This window comes from Lissotriton vulgaris, chromosome 2_1 (assembly GCF_964263255.1).
Source record: "Lissotriton vulgaris chromosome 2_1, aLisVul1.2, whole genome shotgun sequence".
Classification (NCBI taxonomy): Eukaryota; Metazoa; Chordata; class Amphibia; order Caudata; family Salamandridae; genus Lissotriton; species Lissotriton vulgaris.
In genome coordinates this window covers 1,699,036,023-1,699,062,985 of record NC_141687.1, presented here as the reverse complement: position 1 = coordinate 1,699,062,985, position 26,963 = coordinate 1,699,036,023, and the positions used below count along the sequence as shown (strand labels likewise).

Below are 26,963 nucleotides of genomic sequence, written 5' to 3'. Positions count from 1 at the left end.
TGACATGTCAGTGTGGGGGAATTTTTTTGGGGCTGTTTGTGGGCCTATTTTATGGTCCCCTGGGATGGTATTTACTGTTGATTGCCCTGATATTAAAACACACATTGCTTGCAGTAAGCCCAAATGCATGCAGTCTTACATACCTTGTAAAACACTTACATAGCGTGTCTCCACAAGTTCAAAACTGCTGCCCTGATTTCCATATATGGGCCACTTTTTTAGCTTTCCAATTCACTAAAGGGGACCACATTTTTTGGGGGGGAATGGGTCTACATTCTGTCCCAATCCGACCCTGAATTTACTACAAAGTGTAGGCTTACATCTCTCCACTTCCTGAGGTGAGGGTGGAGCCTTATTTACAAGTGTAGGATAATGCTTGTAACTTTTCACAAGTAAGAGGAGATCCACACGGTCATGGCAGAGATCTCGGTATGGTAAAGTATAGGGCAAAGTTTAGAAATGTATTAACGTTTAAAAAATATATATATAATTTTAAGATAAGAAGTAATGTAAATTAATTTAAAATATTTATTATAAACATAGCACAACATACAAAAATGCTACAGCTTATTTAACTTAATTTTGATTAAAATATACAATTATTTTGAATATGTTAAATGAAATTAAATTAAACTATATTATTAGGATTTAAATAAAACATTTCCACTTAAATTATAACATTTATATATAATAGTAAAATGAATAAAAGTCATGTACAGAATCAATTAAAATTAATTTATAAAAAAAATAAAGTTACAATATATTTACATTATATATATATATATATATATATATATATATATATATATATATATATATATATATATATATATATACACAATATATGTAAATAAACATTAAATATGATTTATTTATATTTTTTAAAAGTTGGTTTGGATCCTTTTTGTATGTATAACTATAGAAATGGAGTCTGTGAACATCAATATGGGTTGCTGTTTTGTGGGTGAGTGCATGTCTTTCCATAACTCACTCCTAAACCCTCCCTAATCCTCTCCTTACTCCTCCCTTAATCACTCCCATTTAGTAGCAAGAATTCCGCATTTTCCAGCCACGCCACCGTTCCTCCCACATTTACTTCTATACGCAGGCATATGTGTGCAGAGATCTCCACAGTCAGAGTGGAGAGCTTCACATATAAAAAATTGGAGAGACGGAGGCATTTACATCTGTATGCAGGTTACCGAATAGCATTTTGTAGTAGTACTATTTGGTACTACTAATGTTCAGCTGCGGTCTGCCCATCTGGGTGAAGGGGCCACGCCCTCTTACCTTTTTCCAGAGAGGAAGAGTTTCTGTGCGAGACACTCTTCTAGTTCAGGTCAGGCAGCCAGTAGCTAGATACGTGCTAAATATGCAGGGCCGGACTGGCCACAGCGGGCACAGGCATTTTCCCCAGTAGGCCGCCAGGGTGGGGGGCGGTTTTGGAACCCTGGGACCTGTTTTTGTTACCCGGAGCGGGTTTTATTGGCTCCCTGTAACAAAAGCAGCTGCAGTGTTTTTCATGCGCAGCCCCCCCCCCCGTGGCGGTCTGACTCAAGTGCCAGGGCCAGTTGGCGTGACCTGTAAATATGTTGGCTCCTGGCCATCTGAGCTGAACTTTGTATGGCTGAGGATTTCACTGCACTGTGGGTGTGACCTCCTCAGCCTGGGATAAGTACCTCAAGGCCCTGCCCCTTGTGACAAGAGGGAGCGTCACTGATCGCCTCAGACCTGGGCACTTCAGATTTAAGCCCCGACTGCCCTGAGTTGAATATCAATCAGTGACACCTCGTCCTCATAGTGGCGTCGCGTCGCGTCAGCAACTCTCACTGAACCCATCCCACATTGTGACGAGTGGGGGACTGATGCCTTCCCTCACTGGCCTATAAAGGAAAGCAGCAGTCCCACCCCTCTTAGGACCTCTGAGGCATACCTTTCTTGGAGCTGCAGGAGAGGTAAGTTTTGTGTTTTTGAATGTTAGGTGCGTGCGTGTGTGTATAAACGTATGAATTTGTTGTAAGTGAGTGCTATGAATGGGTGCATGAGTGCGTGTTTGTGAATGTATGGGTGTGTGTATTTGTGGCCCGCCTGCCCCCTTCCCTGTCAAAATTACCGGCCACCACTGCTAATGTACTGCAGAAGGCAGTTTGCACATAAACTCCTTTGTGTTTATCTCCAGACACACAAAGAACATGTGCATAGACTTCGAAAATATGCGCAATGCTTTGGGCTTTACATACATGGTTGGATATATATTGGTGGTATTATTGTGAACTTCAGAAATGAATGTGAAGTTTCGCCGGTTTGGTAGTCATATATGTTCATTTTGTTGCACACGTGAGTTGCTTGCCCTGTTGCACTGCCTTTGCTGTATTTAACTTTGCACTCGCATGTGAATAGCATGTTTTTCCTTCTGGCACCACAGAATTCTTTGTCCATAGCTGGTTAATTACTCGTTAAGTCACATTTGCCCTACGGCTGGAAAACCAAGATCTATATACATTCTGAAATAGAAAAGATGCATAGGCAGCAGAGTAACAGCTTCCTTGATTATGGTCCAAACTCCTGGCTGGTTTCCCTTTAGTTTGTCTCCCTTAAAAGTCCCTGAATCTCGGCACAGCGCCAAGTAACCCTGACATGGTGATCGAGTGCTTAGCCAACCCCCATAGCATAAAAATACTGAGAGCAAACGTGCATATTACAACACTGACATAAAATGGACAATGACAGGACTGCACAGGTTTCAGATAACACTTGTTGTCATTCCAGTTTGTTCCAAAGAGGACTGAGCTCTAGAGAAGCAGTAGATTTCCCAACAGGTCGGCTGGCGTTTGACTGAGCCTGCCATAGCCCTGCGCTGCCTGGCCTATGGCTGGCCCTGTCCAGTCCTAACCTTTCACGTGTCACGTGACATGGGTTTTGACGTTAGCATCTTCGCCACTTCTCTTTCACACGCCGACTGTCAGGATATCCCTAGGTTCCCTAGAGCTCGGGCCTCTTAAGGCTTTTCTCAACCAGTCTTCATTGGCAGATGTTACCATGCACAGTCGGGTTGCCTGGCAATGCTGAAATAACTCCTGACTTACCTCAGAGGCTGGCAACTTACCCCACCCGGTGTCCACGACACCTGACCCGGGTGCGTGAGCAGCGATGGGCGCCGTGCCAGAACCAGAGCGACGACTGACAAACCGCGCCAGTCGACAACTGCAAAACTGAACAGAGAGAAGCTTAGTCCTTGAAGTTTAGGTATTCGCGCCTCAGTGGCGCCATGGAAACACCTCAAGCTCGGTGAAATAAGAACTGCACTTAGAACTGTTACCACTTCTTACCATTTCAAAGACAGAACATTCTGGATTGTGAATAACTTACCAGGAAAGCATACAACATGATTTGATATTTAAGAAAACCGGAGGGGAACATGTTGTGCATTTTGGGGCACCAGAAAACGTGCCATAGATATGTTTTCATTTCAGAGTGGCTTGAGGTAGAAAAATAGCTCTATGCGTATACCCCCATAGAAAGAACCGGTGATGGAGAACCGGCGTTTGAAACGCAACTCAACCTGGTGACAAAGACGGGTCTTCCCCAGTCAACCAAGCCCACTGCGTCCACGTAGGTCCAGGTTGACCTTATTGCTGGGACTCCCTCTGCATGGTGCCCAGGCATGCTGCAAGCATCAGTGCTCTGCAGCAGGCCTGATACCCATATTCTGCTGGTACCTTCTGTCTCATACAGGATAGGACTGTATAGGTTATTAGAGTGGATCTCTGCACAGAGAGAAAGATACTGTACCCAGATAGCATGCAGTAGAAAGATTTATACTTGCAAGAAGTAGGCCTCAGTGTGTTCCACTCCAGGAAGGTTTGTCAAGCAATATACCCAATACTGTGAAATAAGAGAGAAGAGGTTACTGCAGCCTTTCTACATCGAGACAGCTCCATTGTTTTACCACATACAGTATCAGGCTAAAGGAACTGAAACAGTTGCTTCCAGTGACCTCTTGAACTCACTCTCGTATACGAACAACACCCAGTTCTCTGGGCTTCTGATTATTGACAAAAAGGCCCTCTTAACAGGACTTTCTTTCACTCAAAGTTTCATTATTTCAGATTTTAAGGTGAGAGCACTTTTTGGAAGGTAATGGGGACATTCTACGAAGGGTAATAATATGACTGTATCTTTGCAAGCCATATTCCATGTTTTCAAGCCATCGTGTTTAATCATGCGATCACCCTCTGCCATGGACTGCATGCAGCTGAGCAAAGACGGGAGGTGGTAGTGAGCTGGGAGGTGGAGTGGCTGCTAGGGGTAATATAGCTTTTAGTGAAGAGTGAAGGAGCAGGTAAGGGGCTAAAGTGCCCAACTAGGCAAGTGGCATTCATGAATCCATGACAGGGAATGGACCTTGTTAGGTGGGCCATGAACGACTGGGTGGTTCAGGGTCGCCACATGTCTTCCTGGGGAGCTGGCTAAGAGTTTTTTTTGACAAGGAGGACTGCAGGCTTCAGGCAAGATATTAAGATGCACAACTGCAGGGAGTCTAGCAAAGAAATAGTCCTAATATATTAACATGCTGTAAATATATAACAAAATTTTCTGACAAATGGGATAACATGGCGTAAATTGATATGCATAAAGGGTCATGGGACTGGCAGGTGGACCACATAGGGTACTGATGCCTACCCATCTCAAGGTTTCTGTTCAGCTTTCTGTTATTTTGCAAATGCTTTCATGGGTTGGCTTCTTTGTGCCACTAATCCAGCGCCATCTTTAGCATTGGCGAGGCCCAATGTTACAGACTTTGTTGGCGCCCTCAATGACCTCTTTGTTCCCAGATTCCCTCACTACCTTTCTCTAACAGTGCCCCTCATCTCTCTACAGCACCCCTCTCACATTTATTTGAAGTCTCTTACAGCTCTGCTCACGTCAATGTAGGATTTCAAAGGGTTTTACGCTAAACACACATACTATATAGTGACAGTGAACAATAGAAGTGTGTAAATCAATGATTTTAGTCCAGAGTGTCCTAAATAACCAATCAACGAGCCTCCATAGTGAGGAAGATGTTGTGATGAGCGTGAAATATGTAGCTTATGACATGTGTGGAAACAACGTTCCATTCCTTTGCTTCCACCCCTGCATGCAAGCTCATCTAGTGACAACAAGTTTTCATCAGCCCCAACGGCCACATCTGAACGCTGTATCCCACCATACTCTGAGCACCGATCAACAGCACCTCCTACTGCCACCAGAGATGCCAACATCATAGAAGAGAAAAGTGGGAGATTTCGCAAAAATAATTGGGCAAATGTATTTCCCCCATTTACTTCAAATGAGGCCTCAATCAGGTTATTGCTATGTATGGAAGTTGCAAGTGTGCTGTTGCAGGATTGGACATTAGAAAGGCAAATATATGTTTTTTTTTTTTTCTTAGGAGCATGGAGAAAGCGCTATGGCTGGCAGAGAGAGCGTGATAAAAGTACACTGGTCTGCAGGAGCAGGTCACTGGCAGTGCATACTCCATGTCACATAAGACCAGTCCCTGACCAGCTGGAGCCCTCCGAGGAATCTGTTTTCTGCATGCAGGAATCCGGAGGCGGGAGAATAGCCTTGAAATTGGTAGTCTCTGGCCTGAATGGGGAGGGTTGGCATGTATGTGCCACGGATAACTGCCCCAGGGGCTTTCGGTCGCACCCTGATATGGGTCAGCCTCCAGCCTCATCAACATTAGGGTAATGTCCCTATGGTCGAAGCGCAGCGTTCGGCAGGACTAGACCACTGCTCCTGTAGTGTTCAGCCAGCCTATACAAGTGCTCTCATCAGGGCCGGACTAGTGGCAAAGTACTAATTATCCATATTCCGGTTTTTAGCACCCCCACCCTGCCTCTCCCCTGCCTTCCTGCCCCACCGTAACTCCCTGAACGGACCGCGGGCACAGGGCCTATTTTGCCCTGTACCAAAAACGGCCCCAAGGGCCTAAAAGCGGCCCTGTGCCCGGTGCTCGCTGCCCGCTGCGGCCAGTCCGGCCCTGGCCCTGGCCCTCAGAGCATTTGGCAGGCCTGGACCGCTGCTCCTATAACAGTGGAAGAACGGCCTCGCACCCGAAGTGCTGCATTCAGACTTGAACTTCACACGCAGGCCTCAACCTGTGTTCGCCAGACCTAAATCAGTCTTCCTGCGACATTAGAAAATGCTTTTGCGCATGGAGCGCTAAGATCGAAGAGCCTACCTCGTGGCTCCCTTGAGACGTGTATTTCACGCGCTTCCTTCTTTGTATTTCTTGATGCCTAGTGACCCACGGTTTCCTGATTGCTGTGTTTTTCCCCATCTACAACATCAGTCGTCTCAGCTTATCCTGCACTGCCATCTAGTGGCTATATGTATTCATTTACGTAACTTTCTAAACAATTGAGTTTCTGTTCTGTTCATGCTGCATTGCCACTTACTGGACATCAGGTACAGAATTGTTATACAGTTAAAAAGCAAATTATGTTGAGTCTTTTCTTCAAATGAAGCTTTGGGGTGCAACATTAACCTTCTATTGTAACACCCCCTCCTTTCTGATGTTACCAGGTGATCCACCAATTGAATTGGAGGACTGGATTGACAATTTTGATGACTACATTTTGACAGTTGATTGTACAGATTTTTCTCAATCGGGAAAAAAAGCATTGATATTAAGCTCCTTGGGCAAAGAGGGCAACCATGTATTTAAATACCTCCCTACAGTGCGTGATGACCAGGTAAATGAGATGGGATATGAGTTAGAAGTCGTGTAGAGAGAAACTAGACTGCTCCTTCAAACCAGATTTGCAACGCAAGTGAATGTGGTAATGCATATCCATAAGTTTTAAAGCCAGCCGCAATGACCATCGGAATCGGTTGATGATTCTATAGCCAGATTAAGGGAATTGGCAGCCAAATGTCAAATTGGTCAGATGTGTGAAGAACTAATAAGAGATCAATTACTAGTGCAGTAGCAAAAAAATGCAGGAAAGGTTGTGGGCAGCTAGCAATCCTACGCTAAAAGATGCCATCACAATAGCTAAGGTGGCAGAAGAATTCGAGAGGTGATTGCGACAAATGCCTAAGAATGGAACGGAAGGTAAAAACACCTCTGATGTAGCAGAAGTTGGTGAGGAATCATGCGTGGGAAATGCAGTTAAAAGGAAACTTTTGACCACCAGTGAAAATACTTACAGCTGTAGTGTGTCAAGAGATCCAGGAGCATCTAACTTATTTGTGAAAGTAGCATCTTGAATGTGTCACAGATGTGGGAGCAGCTTCCATTTAGCAAATACAAAGAACCGTTTTGAAACTGGAAAATACTGTTGAAAATGTGGAAAAAAGGTACATTTTGCCCACATGCGAGATTGATTTTTAAACTTTCTAGATATACAAGAGCTGTTCCTCAACTGCAAAAACTTAATTGGCTCCCCATAAAGCAAAGGACCAAATTTAAGGGACTCTGTATCGCCCATAAGGCTCAATATGGTCAAGCCTCTGGTTACATCAAAGAGCGCCTTGTGAAGTATGCCCCAAGCCGCTCTCTAAGATCCTCTGCAGGGAATCAACTATCCTGTCCGCGGTTCCACCTCTTTAGAAAAGGAGGGTGGGCCTTTTCCGTCTGTATTCCACAATTGTTGAACAGCCTCCCACCCTATCTTCGATCTGAGAAGGTCCTCCTACCGTTTAGGAAAACATTGAAAACCCTCCTGTTTATTGAAGCCTGGGCCTAATTCCACTCAGTTAGACATCGCACTTACCCGGGGCGCTGTAGCTTCCCTTTCATAGTGCTTAGAGACCTGGTGGTATTAAGCGCTCTATAAATCACAATTAACATTAACAATTAACATGTGCAAAGCCTCCAGCTAAAAAAATAGCCTCAGTAGATGAACATGTACAGAGAGTACTGATGGTTGATGGTGAAGCTGGAAAGAGAAGAAAAAAGGAAAATATGCCCAAGAGTAAACTTTCAAGTGAATGGAAAAGTGATATCTCTGATGGTGGATTCAGTCTTTTTATATACTATTAAACCAAAGCACTTGTTTGATACTGTTTTGCCTGCTGGAGACTTGGAACAAATGTGATTGTGAAAGGTTACCAGGGTGCAGATATGGGGATGATAGAATATATTTCTGCAGTAATCAAGTTTGAAGGTCGAAGACCAAAGGAAAGGTATATGTGGCAATGGTGCGTCGTCTGATCTTTGGATGGGCTTACCAGTACGAGCAACATATCGCGGTGAACCCAAGAGCTGACTACCAGATTATGGTGGTTTAAGACCAGCATGTGGAATTTTTTTAGCTGATTTGAGAGTGTTTTTCGAAACAGACTAATAGAAGCCAACTATACATGCATGCAATTAAGCTCAAGAAGGGTGCTCTGCCTGTGAGACATGTGGTGAAGGGGGTACCGATAGCTGTCAAACAAAAAACGCATGAAATTCTGCTATAGTTGATGGAGGATGGAGTTATTGATCTGACAGAGGCCACGAAATGGCTGTTGCAGGTCGTGATGACCAAGATGTCAGACGGATCTCTCAGATTCTGTGTTGACTTATGCAGCCTAAATGAGAATGTTGTCATGGATAACTTAGATGTGAGAAGTGCTTATCACCAGGTTAAGCTTCACCCGACTCCAAGCATCTCACTTCATTCATTACCATGGAGGGCACCTTTCAATTTAACAGGCTTCTTTTTGGTCCCTGCTCAGCAGCAAGTGTTTTTCAATGAGTAATATCTAATGTGTTGTCAGGTGTCAAAAATGTAATATTTCTTCAAGATGATATACTTACTTTTGAAGAAGATATTGTGGGGCATAACAAGACCTTGAGTGAAGTTTGGTCTCAAATTGATATGGCTGGCATGACAGTATGAAAGGAACAGGGTGTGTTTCTGTCGCAAGAGGTGGATTATTTAGGGTACCAGGGATGAAGATAAACCAAAATGTAATCTGGTCAGTGCAATTGGTAATGCAGAAGTACAATCTGACAGGGATGAGATCTGATTCTTTATGGGATTTGAGGAACATTACTCCAAGTTTGTGTAGGATTTTGCTTATAAAACTGAAGGTCTGAGGGTACTGTTATGAAAGGGAAGGGCATTTGTCTGGTAAGAACAACAAACTGCATTCTCTCTCATTAAGAACGTTATTGCCACTGTGGGTGTTGTAGTGCCCTTTCAAACAGGTTTGAGGGCCATTGTTACAGTGTATGCCAGTGCAGTAGGCATTGCAGCAGTACTATCACAGAGACATGAGAGAGTGGAGAGGGCGGTTGCCTTTGCATATCCCACTTTGACTAGTGCAGAAAGGAATTGTTCTGTCATTGCGTCAGAGCCCTAACTGCTGCTTGGGCAGTTGGTTATGTTAAAACTTTCATTTGGGGAAGTACGGTCCTTCTACAGACAGATCATAAGCTGTTATTGAGAGTTTTTGGGCAGGGAGGCACAAAGAAGTGTTCAGGGAGGTTGTCGATGCTAGCAGTTAAGTTAGAAAAATATGATTGCAGATTGGAGTATGTCCCAGGATGGAAGAGCAAAGTTGCAGACTGTTTGTCAAGGCTTCCAGACCAAACAGATGAATGAAGTGTGAATTGGCCACAGAAGAGGTGGTAGCAAGTGCGAATAATGCTACGAAAGGATTGGAGAATTGTGTCGCCAAGGAGGAGTAGGTCAGGATTATGGAGTAGGATGACACCAATAAAAGGGTGGTGAAGTTGATAAAAGGCAAAGTGAGGAGAGAGAGAGAGTACGTTGTTGGATATGGTAAAGGCTTTTTATCAAGTACTGGATGAGCTGTCTGTTCAAGATAAATGTCTGGTGATGTGAGCTGAAAAATTGTGGCACCTAGTGAGATAAGATCAAAGTTGGTGCACTTAGAGCATGAGGATCGCCTGGGTCAGACATTAACCCTCAAAAGCGTCAGTGAAAGATTTTGGTGGCTGCTCCTGGATGGACACGTGGAAAGTTAGGTGGAGCAGTGTGAAATTTGCAAGGAGTCTGAGAAGCAGTTGAAAGTGGGCCTGGGAGGTGTGGATGTGGCTCAAATTGTGTCCGAGGTAGGAGTAGTGTGGAAGAGAGTTTGTTTGGACTTCATTGGCTCTTTTACTCATCTTCTGTAGCAGAATACATTTGTGGCCATGATGGTGGATGTGAAATCTAAACACGTGGAGGTTGTCTTCATGAGGAATGTCAGCACTAGGTCTGCAATACCCGTTATCGGAGATGTTTTCAGAAGGAAAGGTATTCTGCCTGTTTTAGTAGCAGATAATGGCATTCAGCTTACTTCTGAAGAAATTAGGATTTCCCTGGACAATATTGGCATAAAGCATGTGTGTACTTCTTTGTACAATCCCTAGGGGAATGGTTTGGTGGAAAGGATAAACAGGTTGGTGAAGGGAGCAATGCAGATGGCCTGTAGTGCAGGGTTGTCTTTTCAGGACTACATTAAAGACATGCTGTGGGCATACAGCACAACAGTCAATACCAGCACAGGAAAGTCCCCATTCGAAATGATGCAATGTAGGCGGCCAGACACCAAGTTAGGGCCTTCATGGATGCATCAGGATTGTCCAAAAATTTGAGTGTGGGGAACCAACAAAGACGTTTCATTGATATTGAGGACTGGTTCAAGGTTAAACCTGGTTGCATCGGAAAAGGCTTGTCCACATTTTGGGGACCTTATAAAGTGAGGGCAGTTGGATGAAACAGGGTCAAGTTAGAAAATGAACAAACATGGAATTTGGAATCTGGAAACATGGAAACATGGAATCTGGCGACAACGACAGGGTGAGGTGGAAGTGAAAACTGATGGTGAAGAAAATTGCTCAGCATGGCTCCTTATGGGAGATAAGGAGTTTCAGAACATACAAAGGAGTGGGTGTGATGTAGTTCCTTACAGGGGTGAAGGGGATACTGGTGGAGTTCAGGTCCAAAGAGATATCCTGCCTATTTGGCAGATTGTGTTTTGGGATAGTGTGGGTGGAATTGATCCCTATTTTGGATTTTAAGTGCTGTAGTAAGTTATCTTGGGGTTTGAGTCTGGATGGTTGTTGTTATCACTGGTGTGCAGTTATGTGGTCTGTTTGTTTGTTTATGTCTTCTCTTGTTTTTTTATATACATTCATTCAAGGGTCTTGTATTTTGTTGGGAAGGGAGCGGGTGTCTTGTGATGAGCTTGATATATGTAGCCAATGACATGAGGGGGAATGTTCATGTGAAGCACCATTATGACATATGCACTTTCTATGAATTTATATAATGCAGTTTGGTTGCTGGCTGTGCATGGCAGTGGCTGTGCCTTGGGTCACGTCTGATTAAATAAATGTCTCATCAGGAATTCGTGGGAGCAATCTTTATTTACATTAAAACCACAGCGTATCTTATACTGCATGCAACCTATCTTATACTGTGTGTAATGCATTGTTTAAACTAATGACCAACATCTTCACTGTACTTTCTTTCACAGACTGGGCCCTCATTGCAATGTAAATATATGTTTCTAGCCCCCAGATCACCAACCAGAAGTCAATTCAGTGGCCCTTTGACTACACACTTCGACATCTGAAGTGATTACATTAACCAACTATGACTTCATAGTAGAACAATGCATTTCCTACTGCTGAGTGCAAGTTGTATTTATTGATATTTTTGTGAGTTTTTATATATTGCGCAAACTCGACCCAAAGGCATTGGAGCTATTTACATGAGCACCAGTTACATTTCTCATGGTCTTATATCATTTTTTTTAGGCATGAGGAAATTAAGTGATTTGCTTGGAAACACAGGATGTTGAGCCAACGTTGAGACTCAAACCTGGTTCCCCAGTTCCAAAGTTGGCAACTCTAACCTTAATGCCACAACCTCTCAATTCTATCATTTTTCACCTGTGGGCGAAAGGCCAACAACATATTTTCATATGTTATTTTTATTTTTTCAGCTCCATGAAAATTAGACTTACTTTTTTTATCTGTACAGCACTTTTCGGCGAGTCATCGAGGTATGCTGCACTGGACGGGCCCCTTTCTAGTGACTAACCGGAGGGCACCCTTCGAGTAAAGAACCGATGCTTGGCAGCACATACACGCTCTTGCACCATAGTGCAAGAGGGTGTACGTTGCAGCAAGGCAGACTCAGGTAAGCCAGCACCAGGGGAAAGATCAAAGGCACCATATCTTAGTAGAGTTGGTGCTGTTCTGCTCTCTCCTTTTCACACAACACAGCACAACAACTGAGCTGTATTAAGTGGAAACTTAGTAAATCTGCCCCTTTGTTTCTTTAGATGAAGAACTCTTAACAATGCCTACCAGTAGAGGTGAAATATGACTCCTAAACCTTGTTTCCCTCATTGTCTTATATAACATTTCCTATACATTGATTTACGCTTCTATTAATTGTCTCTGTTTGATATGTGTATGTGAGACCTAAAGAGCTGTGACATCCTTCACTGGTTTGAGGAGTCTGTAGTATCCTGCATATTATATTGTAAGGTGTTTTACCAGCCCCGGCTCAGCCAGTGCCTGTGCTCTGACTCATTGGAATGTTGGAGTCTGACGATGCCTCGGAATGTTGGGACTGAGAGAGGCACAGCGACAGTTGGTCATGGGCTGAGCAGCTGACAGGCAGCTCCTGGTGGGGCTCTGATCTACAACATAACTACATGATGTCCTGTATTTTACTACTTGTTATCTTGTTATCTTTATGGAATAAAACATCCTGAATTACAACCTTCCTGACTGGACCTTCATCACTACAGAGTCTTATAAAATAAATGAAATAAACGTGAGAGAGGGACTAAGGAGAGATGATGGGCACTATTGCAGGGTGATAAAGAAGAAATCCTTGGTGAAGGATGTCATGTGGGCCTAGGGCCGCCAACCAAGACTGTCCTTCTGGGCGCCACCAACACTAAAGCCAGCCCTGCACAGAACAAATCCTCACAGGATGACACAGCCTCAGTCCGTGATGGACACCCTGAAATCGCATGCAGAGGTACCCCCAAACCGCCAACAGCACTTGCGACCATATTAAAAGCAGACTGTCATCTATACAAATGCCAACAACATAACATCCAATGACCGACAAAGGAAAGGAAGGGGAGATGTTTCTCCTCTTTTTACAGTCACACACAGAGGAAAGAAAGGAGTGAGAGGGTACAGGATTTGTTTCATTTAATCAAGGTCAGAAAATAATGTCAGTCCTGGACGTTTATTTAACAGCTCAATGCATTCTGGAAATTGAAGTCCTAACTCACCCCAACTGGAAACATTACACTAAATTTCCAGATTATGGTTTGTAGAAGAAGAAGATGGACAGGAACAAAGTGTAGATGGGGACATGGAGCCATCAGGTAACCCTACATTCAACTGACACATGCAGAGGCAATGGTTTGAAGGTCTGGAGGAACTCACCTTACTGTTGCAGTTTTCAGCCAGAGGGTTACAGAGACTGGACCTACAGAAGATGAACAGTTGACTCTGATTCACAAATCTGAACATCCCGAGTTCAAACTTCACGAAGCTCGAATTTCCGTTTTCTATCACTCTGGTGCTAATTCCCTGGTCTGCTGCATGTCTGGAAGGAATACAGTCAGGGGTCAAAATATGCCAAAGACATTGAAGGCTGAACTACAGGCACAGCTATGGAATGTTTCAGAAATGTTTCATCAGCGGCATACAGTGATCACGTGATCTCAAGCCCAGGGCTGCTTGCTCTAGAATACTGTCCTTGCACATGTGAAATTCAGAGTACTTCCTGACATTTTGCATATGGTGGAAGACCAACCGCTTCCAAAAAGCCTATTATCAAGGGGGGCACTAGTTCTGGCTTTGACCCTTCCCAATCTAGTTTCACAGGTAAACCCTAATCCTCCATCATCGCTCCTCACAGGTCATATGCGTAAGAGCACCCCTTCACCCACTAACTTTCACTAACGACTCTCTCCTATCAAGCCTTTATCAATGTACCCACACTACAGTGCTTACAATAGCAGTGGGTTTACACGTTTTAAGGACCAAGCCTTCCTGTAAGAGCAGCTGGTTCAGCCTGCCTCTCTTCACACGCTTTTCAGAGTTTTGGGGATCTTCCATGTGGGCAGGGCATAGCCAAGGTGAGCAGTTCTTAGCCAGCAGGAATGCATTGGGGGTGGAGAGTTGGTTATGTGAGCAATGTGACTCAGGAGATAATATCTGTGCCTTCTAGCAAGCCACCAACCTTGGGTTGCATGCCAACATATTGAGGTCAAGAATATGGTCCTACACAAACACCGACTCTAGAATATCAACTACCAACTCTTTAACCATGTTATTGTAAGGAAACTGTTTTTGCCTGTGGTTAATGGGGTGGTGCAGGGTTGGATGAAAAGGCCTAGAGGAAAAGTTGCTCCTCGTGCCTCCAGTTCTAGGCTGTGCTACCAGTTTACTCACTGTGATGAAGGTTGGTGGGCAGATCAGTGGCAAGGGTGGGTAGCTTTTGCACCCTCCCAGATGTTTTGATATTGCAGTGCAAGAAATTGTGATGCGGAGAACATGCCTTTAAATATTAACCTGTATTAATCTTTGTTTAATTTAAATTGTCATGCAATGAATATTCTTATGTGTCAAATAAGGAGAAGCTCTAACAGCCGGCAGCTGCTTGATAACTGAAGGCCATTATGGTCCACAGCCACAGCGAACCATCACAATAAAGAAAGTCCATCATCACTCCCCTAACCTACCCTCTGCCATGCACACCTAATCCGTCCCTCCCTAGCCCCTCTCCACAAAAGACACTGGGACCTGGATCAGCTTCCTGCTGCTGCTAACAAACATGCAAGATATTAGCATAGACTCCATTTTATTCAGAATTGAGAGTATTGTCCATATTTGCTGCTATTCAATAAAATGAAGACATTTACCTAGGATGTACTTTAATGAACTATCTTCTGCACAGTTAATTGCTATTGTCAAGTTGATCTAGTTTATGCTATGTGATTTATATTTTGTATCTTTTTGCTTTTATGCTGCTGTTATCTTTTGGAGATATATATTGTTTTACTATGTGTGACATTTTAATTCTTTTATTAGGCCAAATTATTTTTATAATGTATTTTTTGCAACGCTTTTATAATGTATTTTTTGCAACGCCATCTTCCGTGAAGGAATTTTAGCTAGTGTTTGTCATGTTATTTATTTATATTATGATTTTAGACCTGGTGTTACCAAGATCTTATGATTTCAATAAAATTATATAAATACATATAATATACTTCTAGGGACTTTCAGCCAGTCCTCTTCATCCTTTGGTCTGTTATATTGTTATTCACATTTTTCTTTCACCCACTTTAGGATACAGTGTGGGACAATGGGTCAGCCTACTTCAGCAATTGCCTAACTACACTGGAAGTGATGGCCTTTTGGCCTTTTGCCCTTTTACACAGAGTTAGTTCAATAGTTCAATAGTTCAGGAATTTATATAGCGCACTACTCGCCCAGAGGGTCTCAAGGCGCTTGGGGGGGGGTGGATAATTATTTATCGAATAGCCAGGTTTTAAGTTCTTTTCTGAAGGAGATGTGGTTCTGTGTAAGGCGGAGGTGAGTGGGGAGTGAGTTCCAGGTCTTGGCCGCCAAGTAGGAGAAAGATCTACCTCCCATCGTGGATCTTTGGATACGCGGAACTGCGGCGAGGCCTTGATTGGAGGATCTTAGTTGGCGTGTGGGTGTGTAGAAGGATAGTCGAGTGTTGAGGCATTCGGGCCCTAGTTTGTAGAGGGCCTTGTGTGCGTGGGTGAGGAGACGGAATGTTATTCTTTTGTTGAAGGGAAGCCAGTGGAGGTCTTTCAGGTGGCCGGTAATGTGATCTTGGCGAGGGATGTTCAAAATGAGTCTCGCTGATGCGTTTTGGATGCGTTGGAGTTTTTTCTGTAATTTGGCTGTAATTCCGGCATAGATGGTGTTTCCGTAGTCTAGACGACTCGTAACCAGTGCGTGGGTGACAGTCTTACTTGTTTCGGCGGGGATCCAATGGAAGATTTTTTTGAGCATACGAAGTACGTTGAAGCAGGAGGATGAGACGGCGTTGACTTGTTTGGTCATCGAGAGTGAGGAGTCCAGAATAAAGCCCAGGTTACGTGCGTGGTACATAGGTATGGGTGCTGAGCCCAGATCCGCAGGCCACCATGAGTCGTCCCAAGCAGAGGGGGATGAGCCTAGGATGAGCACTTCGGTTTTGTCTGAGTTAAGGTTTAGGCGGCTGTTTATCATCCATACGGCTACTTCTTTCATTCCTTCGTGTAGGTTGGTTTTGGCCGTGTTTGGGTCTTTGGTGAGGGAGAGGATCAGCTGGGTGTCGTCAGCGTAGGAGATGATGTTGAGGTTGTGTTGTCGCGTGATGGATGCGAGGGGACTCATGTAAACGTTGAAGAGGGTGGGACTGAGTGATGAACCTTGTGGTACACCGCAGATGACTTCGGTGGCTTCTGATTTGAACGGGGGAAGTCGGACTCTCTGAGTTCTCCCAGCTAGGAACGAGATGATCCAGTCCAAGGCTTTTTCTTTTAGGCCGATGTTGCTGCGGCGTTGTATGAGGGTGCTGTGACAGACAGTGTCGAAGGCGGCGGAGAGGTCGAGTAGAATGAGGGCTACTGTTTCTCCGTTGTCCAGTAGTGTTCGGATGTCTTCTGTTGCTGCGATGAGGGCGGTTTCGGTGCTGTGTTTGGCTCGAAAGCCGGACTTTGAGGGATCGAGGCAGTTGTTGAATTCAAGGAAGGCGGCGAGCTGGCTATTGACGGCTTTCTCAATGACTTTGGCCGGGAATGGGAGGAGGGTAATGGGGCGGTAGTTTTTAAGTTCAGAGGGGTCTGCTGTGGGTTTCTTCAGGAGGGTGATGACTTCGGCATGTTTCCAGCTTTCTGGGAAGGTAGCAGAATTGAAAGAGCAGTTGATGATATCACGGAGATGGGGTGCGATGATGGAGTCAGCTTTGTTTGTTAGAGGACGGTTTGGGTTCTGAGGGTGGTGGAGAGGATTGTTCGTTGGAGCTGTTTTTGAAACTGTTATGTATGTCTGCAATTTTGTTGTAGAAGAAGGAGGATAGCGAATCGCAGAGGTCTTGGGAGGGAGTGGTGTCGTTTGAGGCTGTGGTGGGGTTGGTGAATTCTTCGACGATGTTGAATAGTTCCTTGCTGTTATGGGCGTTGTTATCGAGTCGATTCTTGAATGCTGATTTCTTGGTGGACCGAATCAGCTGGTGGTGTTTGCGGGTGGCTGCCTTGAAGGTGGTCATGTTGTCGGTGGTTGGGTTTTTTCTCCATGTTTTCTCGAGGGTGCGGCATAGCTTCTTGGATTTCTTAAGGTCATCGTTGAACCAGGGGGCCTTTTGCTGTCTTGTTTGGTGTGATGGTTTTTCAAGGGTGCTAATTCGTCAGCGCTGTGAGTGATCCATTGTTTGAAATTGATGGCCGCTTGGTTTGGTTCCGAAGAGACGGCGGTGGGTTTAGGTTGAGCGATGTGAGGAGTTGGTCGGTGGTGATTTTGTTCCATTTTCTTCGGGGAATAGGTTGTGGAGGGTTGTGGGTCGAGGTGGTTTTGTAGCTGAAGTGAACACAACTGTGGTCCGTCCAATGGAGAGCTGTGGTGTGATCAAAGGAGATGTGTTTGCTGGAGGTGAAGATTGGGTCGAGCGTGTGTCCGGCTAAATGGGTGGGGGTGTCAACAAGTTGTTTGAGGCCGAGATTGGCCAGGTTGTCAAGAAGGGTGGTGGTGTTGCTGTCGTTTTTCTTTTCCAGGTGGAAGTTGAGGTCTCCTAGTAGAATGCAGTTCTCAGAGGCGAGAGCATGTGGACTGATAAGGTCAGTGATGTCTTCGCTGAATTGTTTACGGGTTCCTGGAGGCCTGTAGATGAGGGTGCCTCTGAGTGTGGTCCTAGGGTCGGTGTGGATCTGGAAGTGGAGATGTTCGGCGGTTGTAAGGATATCGTTGGAGCTGGTCGTGATTTTGATCGTGTTCTTATGGACGATGGCGATGCCTCCTCCTGTTTGGACGGGGCGGTCTTTTTGGATGATCTTGTAGTTGTCCTGGATGGCTATGGCGATGTCGGGTGTTGATGATGCGTTCATCCATGTTTCAGTAAGGAAGGCGGCGTCTGGTGATGTAGTGTCGAGTAGGTCCCAGAGTTCAGTGGCATGTTTGTGGATCGATCGGGTGTTCAGCAGGATGCACTTCAGGTGGTTAGAGTTGGAGCTGTTTATGGGTTTAGTGGATGTGGTATGGGTCTTGATGCTGGTGAATTTGCAGGAGTGGCAGGTGAAGGGACCGTGGGTACGTCCCGGGGCAGCTTCGTAGCATTGTGGTGTGCGTCCGGGATTAAGGTCTAGAAGGGTGGCGGCGTCAAGCGTTATGCGGGTGGAGTGGGGTTTGCGTGGTCCAGGGGGTCTGGCGCTGGGCGCGGTCCAGGCGCGGACGGGCATAGACAGGCTTACCTTTGGCGCACCTTCGGCGCGCATGGGGCGCGACCGCTGCGCGTGAATGCTGCACGTAGAATCATCTGTCATATATGGATAGTGGAGGGGGAGGGGCGAGGTGGGATCATCTGGGAGGCGGGAGCGGGGTGGAGAGAGGGGCTGGGAGGCAGAACAACAAAATGGTGGCAGCAGAAAGCGAAGACGAAAACAACACAAGCAGGGCTTTGCTAATGTACACAATGCTAGCTTTGCAGTCAGCGCTACGAGCAATTTGATTACAGATCACAGTATGCAGAGTGGGCAGCCAGGAGCAGTGAAGCGCTACGATCTTAGCAGAGTACAATCACCAATTTAGATCACAAGCAGAGTCAGCGCTATGAGCAATTTAATCACAGATCACAATATGCAGAGTGGGCAGCCAGGAGCAGTGAAGCGCTACGATCTTAGCAAAGTACAATCACCAATTTAAATTACAAGCAGAGTCAGCGCTACGATACCAATGCCAGGGGAGCGACCGCTTCTGAGCCAGCCAGGACGGTCACAGCGCAGGGTTAGGCGGGTCCTTCCTGTACTATCCGTGGGAGGTGGGGTCAGCTGGGAGGCGGGAGCGGGGTGGAGAGAGGGGCTGGGAGGCAGAACAACAAAATGGTGGCAGCAGAAAGCGAAGACGAAAACAACACAAGCAGGGCTTTGCTAATGTACACAATGCTAATTTTGCAGTCAGCGCTACGAGCAATTTAATTACAGATCACAGTATGCAGAGTGGGCAGCCAGGAGCAGTGAAGCGCTACGATCTTAGCAGAGTACAATCACCAATTTAGATCACAAGCAGAGTCAGCGCTATGAGCAATTTAATCACAGATCACAATTACGAGCTTGGCAGTCTAATGGATCGTCTAACCCGTGGTGGTGGTCTGCAGAGCGCCAGACTGGCTGTCCGCCCACTACATTAGGACTGTGGCAGTTGGAAGCCACGGACTGCTGCTGCCACCAGGTATCCATGATCCCCGTCGTTGGTACAGTGCTCTCAGGTACCTAATATGCATATTAGGAGTTTCCTCAGCTCTGCACTTTTCATGGTGGTGCGCCCATCATAAAAAGTACGGCAGTGAGGAAACAGAGGGGGCCCTACAGGGCCCCTTTGTGCCTCGGCACCATGGGGTGCATGCAGGTGGGCACATGGTGTACCTATATGTCTTGTATGCAGTCCCATGCTCCTGCATGGATTGAAAAGCACAACACTGTGCATTTTGGTCCGTGCAGGAACATTCTTTGACTTTCCCTTTGTAGTTCTTATTTCAAAGGCACTGCAGTGGGAACACCAAAGAACTGCCTGCCAGTGACTTAAAAAGTCATAATCTGGAGGGCGGTGCGTTTTGGATTTAGCAGTGTGGGAGCATGGAGGCCTGCTCCCATACCGCCAAAGTCATAACAAGGCCCTAAATATGCTTTTTGATACCAAATACATTTTTGCTTTTAGTCAATGATTTAATTTTTTTTTGCTGACAGCGTTTTACAGCCCACTACTGTAGTTTCTAAACTTTATTAGTTAATTAATTGTTTTGTAAAGCGCTGGCTTGTGCCAGCAGCTACTTTGTAAAGCCAATAACTAAGAATTGGTAGTTCAAGCTGTTGCCAAGAGGTCGCTTGATGGTACAAAATGTCTCAACAGCAAGTTCTACTTGGTCACTCAGCTATGGCTCAGTCCTGACCAGAGGCACCATGGAGGTCACACCATTGCCTCCCATCTCCTAAGAATTAGGCACTGTGAGCCCACTTCCCCCGTTTTAAAATTTCTTTGTTAGCTAGAACTTATCGACAAACCTGATTATAAGGGATGACTACCTAACAGTCTCAGTCCATGGACTTGAATAACCCTGCATAGGCCCAATCTGTGAAAAACCAGAAAGCCACAGGCCGAATACCATAGTACAGATTAGATAATACTGCGGTTATTGAGCAGTGCACCGACAAGAGCTCTCCTCACCATTCAAACCCTTGGACTGCTCTGTTCCCAGCAAACTCCCTCCTTACCCATTCGTGATGAGCTGCACACTGTTTACAATGCTGGAGTCTCCGAATGGGTTAGAGAAGCACTCTTCTGTCCGTAAGGCGATTCTGCTCGTGTCGCTGGTGGTCACCTTGAGCCCCACATAGAGAGGTGGCGCATTCAGAATCACAGTTGAAGGCAGTGAGACATCTCTGGCGAAGCGGGCACCAGGGGTCGACGAGCTGGAGGGAAAAAACTGTGTGTTAAGAAGGGGAGAACACATGACTCCTCATACACTGAGCATTCAAAAAGAGCTATCCACCAGAGCATCAGGAGGAACCGGATGTGACTAGACAAGATTAGATTTAATGGGCAGAAGGAGGACTACCCCAAAGCGCAGTCAAAATTTGGAGGAGGCCAGGCCTGGGCGATCATAGACTGAACTCTGTTTAGGAGTGATTCGAGGGGAGGCAGACTTGGACAAGCCAGACTCAGAGGAGCAGAGGAGAGGATGAACAAGTTACTTACCTTCAGTAACGATATATCTGTAAGAAACATAGGTTAGTTATAGATTCCTTACCTTAGAATTACCCTCAGGCTCCAGACTGGATCCGGAAAGTTTTTCGTCAGCAGTACCTCTGCGCGTCAGAAGGTGGCGTCGGTCGGCTCCGCTTTTGTCGTTGGCATCGTGGTCGCCGGGGTGACATAGCGGTAGCTACTTAGACACTGCCGTCAGTTCGGCACACGACTTTCCGTGCCAGAAACGCAGAGCCATGCAAGACATTGAACACTGGTGCACAAAACTAGGGCCCTGAAAGGATGTCCTTAACCCTAGAAGTCAGTTCGCAGAACAGGAAGGATGGGTGGGGCAGTAAGGAATCAATAACTAACCTATGTTTCTAACAGATATATCGTTATTGAAGGTACGTAACTTGTTCATCTGAAAGAAACAGTTAATTGCAGATTCCTTACCTTAGAATAGATACCCCAGCAATACAAATCCCGGAGGTGGGTCTGCAAACTAAGTTCACACTAGAAAGTCCTGGAGAACAGAATGGCCAAAGAAGCCTTCTCTTCTGGCAGATGTGATGGCTACCAGGAATCCAGTTTTAAGAGTTAAGAGTCTGAGAGGACAGTTGTGAAGCGACTCAATGGGAGTGCACATCAAATAGGTAAAGACCAGATTCAAGTCCCACTGGGGCATTACTAAGGGAATAGGAGGAAAGAGATGAGTACTGCCTTTCAAGAAACGATTTACAACCGGGGACTTGAAAAGAGAAGGCTGGTCAGGAAGCCTAAGAAAGGTAGAAATGGCTGAAAGATAGCCCTTGATAGTGCCCAGAGCAGTCCCTGCTGGGCCAAAGAAATGAGAAACAAGAGAACCTCAGAAAGTGGGGCAGAAAGGGGATCCACAGCCTTTGCTGCGCACCATGCCACAAATTTGTTGCATCGACGGACGTATACCATCTTAGTGAAGGGATGCCTGCTGCCAAGATTACATCACAGACTTTGGGAGGCATGTCAAATGATGTCAACTGCCACCGCTCAATCTCCATGCAAGGAGGTGGAGAGTTCGGGTGCAGAACCGTCCCGTGGTAATGCAACAGAAGATCCTCCCGAAGAGGCCGTCTGAGCGGAGGATCAATGGCCGTGTTGAGTAGCTCGGGATACCAGACTCTTCATGCCCAATCTGGAGCCACAAGAATTACTTGGGCCCGGTCGCGCTTGATCTTCTTCAGCACTCTGGGTAGAAGTGGTACAGGTGGAAAGGGCTAGAGGAGGCAGCAGTCCCACTTGCGTCGAAAAGCCTCACCGAGCGAGTGCCGCCTTGGAAACTCCAAAGTGCAGAACTGCTGACATTGCGCGTTCTCTTCGGTGTCGAATAGATCTAACCAAGGCTCACCCCACTGACGAAAGAGACCTTGCACCACCTCCGTGTGAATACGCCATTCCTGATCCATCACTCATCTGTGGCTGAGTTTGTGTGCACTGGCATTCAGAAAAACTGCCAGGTGTTGAAAGGGAAATGCCCTGATGTTCCAGCCATGTCCAGAGGTGGAGAGCCTCTTGACATAGGGTCCACAACCCCACCCGCCCTGTTTGTTGCAGTACCACATGCTGGTGGTGTTGTCCGTGAACACCTGCATTACTCTTTCTCGGACAGAAGGAATGCCTTCAGGGCAAAACGGATCGCCCGTAGCTCCAGAAAGTTGATATGGAGCTGGGACTCCGCTGGGACAATTTAAGAACTGCAGCACTTATTGTTCCACCTTTAGAGGGTCTGTATCTTTACATACACACATGCACTGCCTTTGTAGGCTGCATATTTTGGTTAAGAACAAAGTAAAGAGTCGACATGGCACACATCTCTGTGTGGTGCACTAGATCAGTGGTGAGGATACAGGTGCATGAGCCCTGTACCCTACAGTATCTAAGCCAATTATTATACATTGTAAGTTCAGTAATGCCATTAAGAGTATATGGTGTTGGGAGTTTGTCATTACGAACAGCACAATTCAGAAAAGGGGGTGGTGATGAACAGAGTGTCTGAATTAAGCAGACCACTCTTACCCAGTCCAAAGATCAGGGCTTGATCCATCACCGTTATTTATCTCACTGCACCATCCCAGCTCAGAACCTGGCTATATGCAAATCAGTCTGTCCCTGGCCCAGTGCATCACGGGAACAGGGCAGACTAAACTACCAAGCCAATTCTTCACCAGAAAGGAGACAAGCTACCGGGGACCGGTTTCTGGCATTTCAGCCGTCTTCGGCCCGGCTTGCTTGAATCCTGATGGTACAGTGAGAAAGGGACTCATGTCTGAGTATACCCTGCCACACCAATAGTGGCCAAAAACGATTCAGAAAAGGGGGTGGTGATGAACAGAGTGTCTGAATTAAGCAGACCACTCTTACCCAGTCCAAAGATCAGGGCTTGATCCATCACCGTTATTTATCTCACTGCACCATCCCAGCTCAGAACCTGGCTATATGCAAATCAGTCTGTCCCTGGCCAGTGCATCATGGGAACAGGGCAGACTAAACTACCAAGCCAATTCTTCACCAGAAAGGAGACAAGCTACCGGGGACCGGTTTCTGGCATTTCAGCCGTCTTCGGCCCGGCTTGCTTGAATCCTGATGGTGCAGTGAGAAAGGGACTCATGTCTGTTCATCACCACCCCCTTTTCTGAATCATTTTTGTCCACCATAAGCGTGGAAGGGTATACTCAGATGTGAGTCCCTTGCTCATTGCACCATCAGGATTCAAGCAAGCCGGGCCGAAGACGGCTGAAATGCCAGAAACCGGTCCCCGGAAGCTTGTTTCCTTCCCAGTATAAGAATTGGCTTGGTAGTTTGGTCTGCCCTGTTCCCATGATGCACTGGGCCAGGGTCAGACTAATTTGCATATAGCCAAGTTCTGAGCTGGGATGGTGCAGTGAGCTAAAAAACGGTGATGGATCAAGCCCTGATCTTTGGACTGGGTAAGAGTGGTCTGCTTAATTCAGACACTCTGTTCATCACCACCCCCTTTTCTGAATCATTTTTGTCCACCATAAGCGTGGAAGGGTATACTCAGATGTGAGCCCCTTGCTCATTGCACCATCAGGATTCAAGCAAGCCGGGCCGAAGACGGCTGAAATGCCAGAAACCGGTCCCCGGAAGCTTGTTTCCTTCCCAGTATAAGAATTGGCTTGGTAGTTTGGTCTGCCCTGTTCCCATGATGCACTGGGCCAGGGTCAGACTAATTTGCATATAGCCAAGTTCTGAGCTGGGATGGTGCAGTGAGCTAAAAAACGGTGATGGATCAAGCCCTGATCTTTGGACTGGGTAAGAGTGGTCTGCTTAATTCAGACACTCTGTTCATCACCACCCCCTTTTCTGAATCATTACGAACAGCACAGCATATTAATGGCTTTGCTGAAAACTGGAAAGTTTGGTATCAAACTGCTCAGCACATTAAACCCACACTGATGTCATTGTGGGATTTGATGAAAAATGCACTCAGAGGGCATCTTAGAGATGACCCCTGAAAAATGGCCTAACACTAGTGTCCTGGCTGAGTGGCTGCCCACCAGCTGCCACCACCAGACATGTTTCTGGCCCAATGGGTCGAGAGCTTGCTGCTCTCAAGAGTCTCAAACAATGCACATCCTGGGACGAAGTGCAAAGCCTCCTCTCCCAGGATGGGCAGGGGAAGGGAACGCAGGGAAGCTTAAAAGTCTTGCCGCCTTTGTGAGCTACCCCAGGCCACACTGACAAACATAGTTAGAGGGAATATTCGTGGTCACGCTCTCGGAGGATAAACAAATACTCGAGGAGAAAACGGTCCTAGAGAAGATAAACAAGACTCCTCGGAGTCTGCCCCTGAGACGCTAAACTGTACTCAGTGGAGTCCAAGCCATGAGGAGGACAAACCCAACTTTCAGGAGTGGAGACCAATAGAAGAATAGATACAATTCAGGGGAGTCCATGTGCAGGGAAGGCTATCAGACTCTCTGGGTCATATTTACAAGGGTGTCACTTTGTACGACACTATGGAGGCGCAATGCCCTCCTGCAATGTGGCGCTAAGCTACTTTACATAGCTAATGCTGCATTGTAAATATCGTACCCTTTCATGCAGTTTTTTGGGTCAAATGAGTGTGCACTGGGTTTTGCTGTGGGCATTCCACCGCAACACCCATTGTTTCCACAGATTGACATGGATCTGTAAATCTGGGGAAGTGCCAAAAACGAATACCACTGAAAAGCAGGTGTTAGAGTGGCGCAATGAGGAGAACTACATATATTTCTCCTTGTTTGTGGTGTATTCTACAGCACATGTAGAAGGAGCAAATTGCCTTTAATAATTCTTTATGTGCATGAAGGTGTCCCTTCCTGCACATAAACAATCATCCCTGCAGGGCAGGCACCATGGCACATGGGTGTCAACATCGGCGCTTGTCAGCTTTTTTAGCGCTGGCATTGAGGAAAACACAGGGCTGCGCCATATTCATGTGAATACGCTGCATCCCTGCACGTTTGAAATGACGCAGAGCTGCGCTGCATCATTCCTTTGTAAATATGCCCCTCAGTCTGTTTGGACATGGAAAAACAATGACCAGGATAGACTCTGCTGAGGTCATTTATTCTGAGATACAGGCAGCTAGAATTTTGAATTTATGGATGGAGAAACTCTAGGTAGTGACTCAGGTGGGATTTCATACCAGGACATGACAAACTGGGTAAAGACTAGATGTGGAACAGATATTCCGGGAGTGGGGATGCACCACAAGGGCTCACAGTGGGAGAGTTTTTCTCACACATTTGTAAATGAGGGTATACATTCCTGTAGCAGTTGAATAGCAAAATGGCATTCTTCCATTTTTGGTGAAGGCAGGGCCTCCAATATCCCCACAGATACAGGCTCAGTATTGTCAGTCTCCATCTCTGCCGCTCAAGTTCAAGGCTCAGCAAAGCTTGACAAGCCTTTAACCTAAGAAAGAAGTGGGTTTGGATCACTAAGTGGAAAGTCAACAACAAACAATGGCGATTAAGTCAGACTACTCATCAAAGCACATATCTGAAAACCTCAGGCCATCCCTCACTCATTTATCACTAATGACACATTTTGCCGGCCCATTGGATAACCCTTTCCCGATCACTGTCATTGATGAACCATGTGTCCCTCCATTTGGCCAGCTCTTTCTTTGTCTCTTGTAGGGTCATTGTCCCTTGGAGCACTTGTTGCTGTGCGGATGGGTAACTCTTTCTCGATTGCTGTCACTTATAACTGAGGTAGTCTTGGCTTCGGATAGCTCTTTCTAGATCACTGTCAATCATTGTCCATAATGCCCACGAGAAGGGAAGCGTTTTCTCAAAAACTGTCACTTATAACAGATGTCTCGTGGTGTTTGGCCAGCTTTTTCTGGATCATGGCCATTGATGTTCCAAGCTGCACATCAGTTGGACAGTTGAGCAAACACACATTTTGTTGTAATGGGTGGAAAATTATGACACATTTGTAGAAACCTAATCAAACCTAATCTATTCTGAACCTGCCTATGATCGTCTCCTCTCACAATTCCTGGTTGACCCTTGGACTCAAGTCCTCCTCAAGGTGTATAACCCTTTGGTATGGGAGTGCAGCAAAGGCCAGCTGATCACGAGCCTGAAGGACCTTTCGCGTCCTCTTGTTTGTACTGCTGCATGCATGATCCGAAGGGGTGACCCCGCTGGTATGTCTGTACTTGGACCTTCTGACGCAGGCCCGCTGTTGAAGGCCTACCCATTGATTGTACTCAGGTGCTGGGATTGGAAACAGGCCTACAGATTGAAAGCAGGCTCACTGGCCGGAAGCAGGCAGTGATTTGAAGCAGGTCCACTGACCAGAATCAACCCCAATGATCAGAAGTGGGCTCACTAATCGATTTAGGGCCACTGATTGGAAGCAGACCTTCTGATTGTTAACGAGAACATTGATCAATAGGGGGCACACGGATAGAAAAAGTCATATTGAATGGGAACAGGCACATTGATTGTTATCAGGCACACTG

The 26,963-nt window shown here is 46.0% G+C and overlaps 1 protein-coding gene across 1 annotated transcript in view; it reads right to left on the bottom strand.

Moving 5' to 3' along the window:
• Positions 1-893: 893 nt before the first annotated feature.
• The window catches only part of LOC147733127 (uromodulin-like), a 45,596-nt gene continuing 19,526 nt past the window's right edge, over positions 894-26,963 (bottom strand). The window contains exons 7-9 of the mRNA XM_086957663.1: positions 20,473-20,670; positions 13,412-13,574; positions 894-3,885 (exon numbers count right to left, since the gene is read on the bottom strand). Coding sequence (XP_086813789.1) covers positions 3,817-3,885; positions 13,412-13,574; positions 20,473-20,670 — 430 coding nt within the window. The 3' untranslated portion in view covers positions 894-3,816. The remainder of the gene's footprint in view (positions 3,886-13,411; positions 13,575-20,472; positions 20,671-26,963) is intronic.